Raw genomic sequence first — 9,687 nt, 5'->3', positions numbered from 1 at the left:
CCATGAGTCTGATTAATATTGAGAATTAATGCGCTCCGTAGTATACTTATTTAAGATTTCAAGAAAACTAGGGGTTATTTTTAGTAGTTGTTACCTTCTGAACGGAAGTGTTTCATTACAAGACTTTTTAAACATTGGTTGAAAATTGGCATGAAGTGATGGGATAAATGTACAATTGAGGATATACTTGGTTTATATAAAGTTAAACTTAAGGTAAGATATCTAGAAAGCTGTTAAAATTGAAAAAAACGGTTGAATAGATATATATAGGGATTTTGAATTGGTGGACTGGCACCTTTATTTATCCGTAAATCATGCGTCATTGTGAGTATTTCTTGTATCGTTTTTATATTTTCGTTAATCGTTCTACCTATTTCCAGTAAGAATTTTGATCTTGTAAGATTAATGGGTTTTTTTTTCATTGAATTTCGTTTTGCAAGACCTTTTTTTAAAGTATGTTACAGCTCTTCTATAAAAGCATGCAAAGCAAACCTTTGCTCAACTTGCTTGCTATGTTTGTTTGGATGTTTGTAAACAAAAGGTAGGTAGTCTGTTTCAGTCTGTTAACTATATACTGGAATTTGATTGGACAATAAACAATAACTTCTGACACGACCGTATTTTGCAATGTAACTTGCAAAACCCAGAATGTTGTATACCTCCTTCAGTGTCGATGTGGCATGCAGTATGTTGGCGAGACAGAACAGCCATACAACAAACGCAGATGTTCTTAAACCCTGCTGACTGCCATGGCGATTGCCAAATAAACGGATCACAAGATGTAACAAAATGGATCTTAATTATTAATTTAATACCAAACAGAAAACAACAAACTTGCGGAAAAGATGGTATACGGTAAACATATAGGTATATATATATATGGATACGTGATTCCTGTTTTCATTAATACCAAATTAACAAGTACAAATTGCATCCTTTGTTATCAATTTCCGAACAATAAACATCACGAAAGACTTTTTATTGAATAGAGAAGAGAATACGTATTATTTTAGACCTTACTTTGTCAATAAAATGGATATTGTACACATTTTACGTATAATACGATTATTCAATGGAATGGTTACTATATGGACTGCGAACTAATTTCTCCTTTGTGGGCTTTCTCCGTCCTCATCATCGAAAATCATTTAACATACATTCGCCGCGAATAACAAAGAACAGATAAACTACAGACAAAATGTGTAATTTATATCTTGCGATTATTGAAGTACCGTACATATAAACTCATCATAGATACCAATTAAGCTTATAATTTTGTATGCCAGGCGCGCGTTTCGTCTAAAAGAGACTCATCAGGGACGCTCGAATAAAAAAGTTAACAGGCCGAAGTTGCAGAGCTCAAAATTCCGATAGGTTTTGCCAAATACTGCTAGGGTAATCTATTCCTGTGGTAGAAAATACTTGGCATTTCGGAAAATTCAAAGTTTAGTTCACAGCTGATTTATAATTATGATCATATCAATGAAAATTCATCTCAACACATGCAGGCAACGGCGAAATTAGACGAACACCATTCCTCAATTTATAATACGGGTTGAGAATCTGATTTGACGGCAGACATAAAAGGTAATTCAGTCTGTTTCAAACTAGCTCATAGAAAAACACGATATAAGGTGGCATCAATAAACAGTCAGCGAATCCTCACTAAACGCAGCAATTTCAAGGACTTGCAATAAAAAATATAATCAAGACTTTTATTACAACTATATTCTGTATTTATAAATGTGTTTTGTCTGCTTCAATTCAACATGTGTAACTCGTCATAGTAGACTCACTTACTAAAAATCAGCTCAATATGTGAAGGCGTTTAGAAAAAAAGTCGGTATTACTGTTATTTTCACGTTTAATGTTCAAAGTCCAAAGCTCGTTATTTTAGCAAAAATCAATGGAGCGGAACCAAACGTAAACTCGATCTGTAACTCATCATAGTAGACTCACATACCAAAAATCAGCTCAAAATGTGAAGGCGTTTAGAAAAAAGTCCGTATAACTGCTATTTCACAAAATTTTCAAAGCCCGAAGTTTCTGCAAAAATCAGCGGAGCAAAACCAAACATAAACTTAATCTGTAACTCATCATAGTAGACTCACATACTAAAAATCAGCTCAATATGTGAAGGCGTTTAGAAAAAAACGTTCGTATTAACTGTTCGTTGCGGAATGACGGAATGACAGAATGGCAGAATGACGGAATGACGGATAAGGGTAAAACTATATGGCTCCGACAACTTTGTTGCGGGGCCATAAAAAATGGAAACGAAGCAATTGTATGTCAATTATGATATATATGAGTTAAGTATCAGATTACATGTCCGTTACTGGACGCTTCTCAAGCCACTTTCGTACCCCTGGAATGTTTGTTACTTTGTCCAAATGTTTTTTCATTTTCAGTGAAGATTCAAATACAGAATTGCCTTTCTTTGCTGTTAGTCTGTTCATTAAATCAAAGAATGCCAAATCTGCTACAGATAGCTATAAGAAAAAAATACATGGGTAAATGTCAAAGAAATAACAATACTTTACCAAGTAATCAAAAGTATCACAGTGCAACCTACCACGACGACATAAAGCGTAGGGTTTAGCTTTATTTCGACAATACAGCCTACAACGAAGTAAGAAACCGTAGGTAGGCTCTAAACTACAACGAAGACATAAATGAAGGTAAATCCAGGAGGGCGCTTTGCACGCACCAAAATTATATTTATTGTTTTCATTTTTTTAGCACTGGGGCTGGATAGCTACTAGTCCTGGAGGGTATTATCAGCTCAGTAGTCAGTGCTTCGGTACTGACACGATTTATAACATAACTTTCATCATAAATTTTCCGGTGATAAATTCTTTTTATGTCCCTTTTGATCATATATAGCTTTTGGGATTTGAGTGTTCTTGACGAAAAGAAATTCAGAAAAGCGTTTCGGAACCGAAATTATATAGTGTTAGTTTCATGGTGCACAGCTCGTACAAAATTTCTGTACATAGTTTTTTTGGTATATCAAGCTCTGCACTGTCTCGAGTTTAACAAAAGTTGTGAACAAATAAACCAGAAACTATAAAATAACTATTCACCATTTCATATCTAACAGCAAATGTCATACCTTATCACCAACCAACCATTCTCCGTTGTTTTTGTCTAGCAACTTCTCCAGATGTCCAAGGAATCGTGGATAAATAACTTCCATTAAGTTTTTCTCTATATCAGGCTATATATATAAAACAATAAACATGCAATGGTCTTAATTTAAATTCATAGACCTGAATGCCATAACTGATATAAGTTATTAACTTTTGCTAAGTTTTAAAACAAAACAAACAAAAAAATTATAATAATAAAAGGAAAACGTATAATAACCATTTCGACCCATCCGCCTTTGAATGTTAATTCTCAGGTATCTCGACATGTAATTCTAAGACTTACTTTGACTTATAATTGTTAACTTTTTAAACATTGTGACTTGGATGCACTTATACCACATCTGCTTATTTATATTATCTGAAACAAAGCCTACTTATGAACTTGTAAATTTCAAATAGTCTAGACTCAGCTTGCCAACATATTTGGTGATTGTTGTGGGTGTGGTTAAAATATTCTGCGTATTCCAGAGTATACATATAGTACTACTTTTCCATCTCTCTTCTATAGGACACGGTATCATAGAAAACCCTTAAGATAGCAACAAAAAGAACACTTATTTCACTTTCCACCATACGGATGATATCATTAAAAGTTAAACTTCATGATTTGACGACTTGCTGGACGACTTTTTTTCTAATTATTTCAATGACCAAAGAAATATGAAGATGTGGTATTATTGCCAATGAGACAACTATCCACCAAAGTTCAAATGAAGTGGATGTTAGCAATTACAGGTATCCGTACGGCCTTCAACAATGAAAAAGAAACCTATACCGTATACTCGGCTATAAAAAGCCCCAACAGGAAAAATATGAAGCAATTCAATAAGGAAAACTTACGACCTAATTTATAACAAAACAATTTACGAAAAACAAATATGACAGACATGAACCAACGACAACCACTGAACTACAGGCTCCTGACTTGGGAAAGACACATATAGGATGTGGCGGGGTTAAACTAGTTTGAAGCCGCCAACCCTCCCTATCGTGGAATAGTGGTGCAACGGCACCACACAAGATCAAACCATACAAAACAACAAACGAACAACAAATATGAGAAACATTAACAGACGGCAATCACTGAATTACAGGCACCTGACTTGGGACAGGCACATATAGAATGTGGCGGGGTTTAACTAGTTTGCTGGTGCCAAACCCTCCTCCTAACCCGGGACAGTAGTGTAATAGTACAACATAAGAACAAACTATAAAAATCAGATGAAAAGGGCTTAACTCTTCAGTCGATACAACGCAGACATTATGTATAGTAAGGACACCACAACAGCCATTATTTGTGTTTTGTGCTTTTAGGATTACTTGTGAATTAACATTTAAAGAGCTGTAAAGTTTAAAAACATAACAAATAAAGACAATAGAAACAAGAATTTTCATATTTCCATATTATGTATCAACGAGATGTTGGGTAACCATTAATGAGACAATAACCCAAAAGACACACATAGCCCAAACACATCTGGATGACAACAATAGGATTGTGTTTATAGAATTTTATCAAGCACTTAGTTGTCCAGATTCTTTAAAAGTTGTGAACAATTTTAACAAAAACAATCAAAGATCTGCCATTTACATCTAATTCTTCAAATAACGAAAAACATTAAGATATGACATACGACAACTTTTGACGAGGTTCATGACATCAGATTGGCGCACACAAATGTGGAGGGATTATTAATAATCTTTTTTTTTTTTTTGATTATCAACCTTCCCCCTTTTTTTTATTTTAATCAGCAGATTAACAAATCGCACATAACAGAACATACAGAAAAATTACTTAAAATAACGGTATGATAAACAACAAAAAGACAAAATGAATAACAAATTTAACCATATTTGAGAATGCTCGAAGTCTCATTAACAGCAAGCTTAAAGTGCTTGATTTGCTGATAAGAAATCATGCCGTCCTCGGATGAATATCGGTTGCTGTACTTCATAGAAGATTTCATTCAACAACATCATATTAATCAGTCCCAGGAAGATATGATCTTGTGCAATGCCAAAACACAAAATATACAGAAAAAACAATAGAATCATTTTGAAATTGCTTTAAACTGTAAATTATCGAATTTACATTTATCTCAAATATACGAGACGCAGTGATTGAATAACAACCGTATAATTATAACCTTTATCAATAAGTATATTACGCCAAGGACACAGATCTGAAGGACAATTCTAAAATTGGTTGCGGCTTTAAAACAATGTTGCCGTAAAAATATGAGAAATACAACGCCGTATATTTTTGTTGTTGTTACGTTTTCATTTACTGTGGAAAGCACAGTTGTGTTTTTAAAATGCGACATCTGTAAGAGTAATTGCTCAGGTTGCTGGAGCAACTGCATTTTGATTCTGTTCGTGACACTGATTCTTTTATTGTTTTTACTTTAAAATACTTTATTCTCTTTTTTTACTGACCTTTTTTAGCGGTCATTATTGCTCCTTACTTTTTTGTGATATAAATTTTGATTTTGTTTTGGTTTGTTGGTTTGTTGGTTTGTTTTGTTTGATTGTTATACTTTATTAAATTTTTTTACTATATTTTTTCCTATCATTTATAAATATATTCTTATTTTCAGACATTTCAAATGTGCGTCTATTAACTTACACATTGAAAATAAATTAGCATAAAAAAACTCAATAAGAAGGATCTCCACAGTTGTCAGGTTGGTCGCTTATTTAAGCTTACCTTTTTAGTTTCATCCTGTTCAAAGAATAATTTTACGGTTTCTGTGATCACGTCATTAATACATTCTAATACAACATCACACATAGTATTCTCCATATTATCTTTTCCATATAAATCTAGAACATGAAATACAATTCAGTATCGCTTGGAGCTTGTTCAAATTTTCGAAAACAAAATCTTGCTTCTTCGGGAGATTTTTTTAAAAACTGGCTCATTATCGCCACATCTATACGAACTGGTATCTCCATAGTAATGTGATATGATAATTGTTAAGTTATTAACATACAGTAGTTGTCGTCTGTTTATGTAGTTCATACGTGTTTCTCGTTTCTCGTTTTTATATAGATTAGACCGTTGGTTTTCCCGTTTGAATGGTTTTACACTAGTCATTTTTGGGGCCCTTTATAGCTTGCTGTTCGGTGTGAGCCAATGCTCCGTGTTGAAGGCCGTACCTTGACCTGTAATGGTTTACTTTTATAAATTGTTACTTGGATGGAGAGTTGTCTCATTGGCACTCATACCACATCTTCCTATATCTATTAACTAAAATAAGTGGACTCTACAAATACTGTATCAATTCAAAATAACCAATTGTCTGGAAGAAAGAAAAGACAACTAGAACTAAATAACCTGATGTTGTACAGTTACAACTTATTCTATGGTATTTAAAGGTATAAAGGCATTTCATAGATTTGAATATTTGTAGGTTTTATAGAAAAATTACCGAGATCTCTAGCTAAATATCTTGCTATTGCCATAGACTGAGGTATCTGTTTGTCTCCGTGTGTAAGTACAGGAACCTGTCCACAAGGTGTCTCTGCAAAAGTCCAGGAGTTTCATAATTAATTACGGTATACATCTTCTTTTAAATCCACCAAAATGGTAGAGAGATTAAACAATGAAATATGTGTTTACTGATACAAACAAATAAAAATGTCATCGCTTAGTCTACCTCAATTTTTTTTTTCTATTTCCTTTTCACGTTATGTGGTCATATTTCAAATTTATGGCTCGCTTTAAAGGTCAAACGAGTTTTAACAAAAGTTGATTCAATGCCAAGAACTCTTATTTTATTATTGTTACAGAATTAATTTTATTTTGCTGATATGACCTGTTGTGTTATTCAACAATACGATAGCAATGCTATTAAGAAGAAATGAAATTGATCTATAGCAAAACGAAAGCTACGTCTTGAGAGATTTCAGTTTCCCAATTGTGAATCTTCCATTTCTATGTAGCAACATTCCAGCAGCGCTAGCGCCTGCATATGGAGTATATATCTCCCAGTTGATACGATATTCCTGGGGTTGCGTTTCCTATCATGATTTACTTGTTAGAGGGTTGCTGCTCACAAGGAAGCTTTTAAACTAAGAGTTCCAAGTGGTAAAGTTAAAATCATCCTTTTGAAATTTTTACGGACGCCATCACGAGTTGGTTGACCGTTATACGAATATCATTTTCAAAAATGACAACTGATATGTTCCAATCGTGGTAACCTCAATCCCGTCCTCCTTTTCCGCGATGTGACCTACCGAATAAGACTGACAACCGGGATTGTACTTACATGAGCAACACGACGGGTGCCACATGTGGAGCAGGATCTGTTTACCTTTGCGGAGCACCTGAGATCACATCCGGTTTCTGGTGCGGTTCGTGTTGCTCAGTCTTTAGTTTTATATGCTGTGTTTTGTATATTGTTGTTTTTCTTCTTGTCTTTTTCTCTTTTTTTACAATGACGTTGTCAGTTTATTTTCGACTTATGAGTTTAAATGTCCCTTTGGTATCTTTCTCCTCTCTTTTGAAATTCTGATATACTGTTTATTCAAGAATTAAATGCTTCTTATTGTAATTTTATTTGAGTGTAAAAGCGTTGACCAAAGCACATTTTGTATGAAGAGCGTCTTATACACACGATTGAGATTTAACATCTGTGTTATACATCGAAAAAGTATAATTTATATAAAAAAAAACAATGCTTCATCGCGGTGTATATTTTCAGAACCATTGCTCTCCGATTCAATCGACGGTAGCGCTTGCTTTCAGTTTTTTTTTACGAAGAAGCAGGAGTCACAAGATGAGGGGAGATGATGCTTTAATCGGGTGGTATGTGGTGTTCTCTCTTGTATCTCACGGAAGACTGAAACTATTTTACTTGACAAAAATGCAATGCATGTCTGTCGATACGAATATTTTGGCATTGCACAATGTCATGTTTTTCTCTGACTGTTAATGACGTCTTTACACTTAATCCATTGGATGTTTGATGTGTCCTATTTATATTTAAGTCTTACATACATGATTTTTTAATTAGTTGTTATTGGCTTTAAACCAGCTTCCAATCACTTCGAGTACTCTTAGATCTGTATTCTGTGTCTTTTGTGTTTTTTTATTTTATTGTTGTGCGTTGTATCGATCGGATGAGTTAAACTCTTTTCAACTTATGTTTCTATAGTATGTTCTGATGTTGTACTGTTACACCACTTTCCCAGGTTAGGGGAGGGTTTGGTGCCAGCAAACGTGTTTAACCCCGTCACAATATGTATGTACATGTCCCAAGTCTGGAGCCTGTTATTCAGTGGTTGTCGCTTGTTGCTATATATCATAATTCTTTTTCGTTAATTGTTTTGTTCATAAATAAGGCTGTTAGTTTTCTCGTTTAATTTGTTTTTTATTTGCCATTTCGGGGTCTTTTGTAGCTTATCATTTGGTATGGATTTGGTCGTACGGTGACCTATAGTTGATAAACTTTTACGTCGTTTGTTCTCCGGTTGAGAGTTGTCTCATTGACAATCATGCCTCATCTTCTTATTTCTATATGTCATTATGAAAGTTTTTAAGCAGATAATGATAAACGGTCCCACACACGCAAATCTGTAAACGATTGAACACAAGAATACACTGATCCACGTAGCTTTTTGTTTTTCAATAATCATACCATTCCTGTTGTGTTCACGGGAACCAAACGTAGTTTAGCGTAAAGCGTAGCGTCACCTTTTTACGATACTGTGTCCAAACGTTTGTTGTTGGATGCTTCAACATAACATTAACTATATTATGGAGTGAACTCAATAAAGCTTGTTCACAAGTATCTAGAAAATAGAAAGTGCACAACAAAAGGTCGCACTTTGACATTTTTAAATACAAACAGTTATTGTAGAAAGGATTGGGTTGTAGTGTTGATGTTGGTTTTGCAATTATAAAATATTCCATTTTGATACTATAATTTCCCTCTAAAAGGAAGTGTGGTATTTTGCCACTCAATACTGTGGTACTTACTTGGTTTTCGCTCAGGCCATTCCTCTTTTTCAAACCTGTCGTCTTCAAATTCTTTATCGGCTGCAGACAGCATAATACGAGACAGCTCCGCTCGTCCCATCAAGTTGAAGTAACTTATTTTATAAGCCGACATGTTTTCGGGTTGGGTTTTGTTTTTGCTAATTCAATTACTTGACTTTGAAAAAAGATATTTCTCTGACTAAAAGTTTTAATTCGATAAATTAGTGATTAATAGTAATATCGTACAGATAAAAATTATCTTATTGGACCTTATAGCTTTGTATGTTTGTCTTACTTTAATCTTATTCAAACAGGGTATATTACATTTCGTGATAGTTAATCCATACACATACTCGAAATATTTATTAAGTGTGTATGAACTAATATGTACTGAATTTATTTTACACATTTATCATGTTTGACGGCAACTACTAAGACTATAAAGTGACATAAACACTAAAAAGTAATCGTCATTCTAAAGTCTAAACGAATAATTTGCATGTAATTTGTTAATTTTCTTTCTGCATAACCATGTTAGTGCCAAATAATGAT

At 33.9% G+C, this 9,687-nt stretch overlaps 1 protein-coding gene across 1 annotated transcript; it reads right to left on the bottom strand.

Annotated features, from left to right (window-relative positions):
• Window positions 1–1,846: 1,846 nt before the first annotated feature.
• Window positions 1,847–9,343, bottom strand: LOC127733916 (glutathione S-transferase 1-like). The gene is made up of 5 exons (XM_052243420.1): window positions 9,136–9,343; window positions 6,584–6,676; window positions 5,860–5,975; window positions 3,116–3,220; window positions 1,847–2,492 (listed from the first exon to the last, which is right to left on the bottom strand). The coding sequence occupies exons 1-5, from the start codon at window positions 9,266–9,268 to the stop codon at window positions 2,325–2,327; spliced, it is 615 nt and encodes a 204-aa protein (XP_052099380.1). The 5' UTR covers window positions 9,269–9,343; the 3' UTR covers window positions 1,847–2,324.
• Window positions 9,344–9,687: the final 344 nt, after the last annotated feature.

This window comes from Mytilus californianus, unplaced genomic scaffold (genome assembly GCF_021869535.1).
Source record: "Mytilus californianus isolate M0D057914Y unplaced genomic scaffold, xbMytCali1.0.p SCAF_1, whole genome shotgun sequence".
NCBI classification, from domain to species: Eukaryota; Metazoa; Mollusca; class Bivalvia; order Mytilida; family Mytilidae; genus Mytilus; species Mytilus californianus.
Note: the sequence above shows the minus strand (reverse complement) of the source record. Positions and strands in the feature narration are given on the sequence as shown.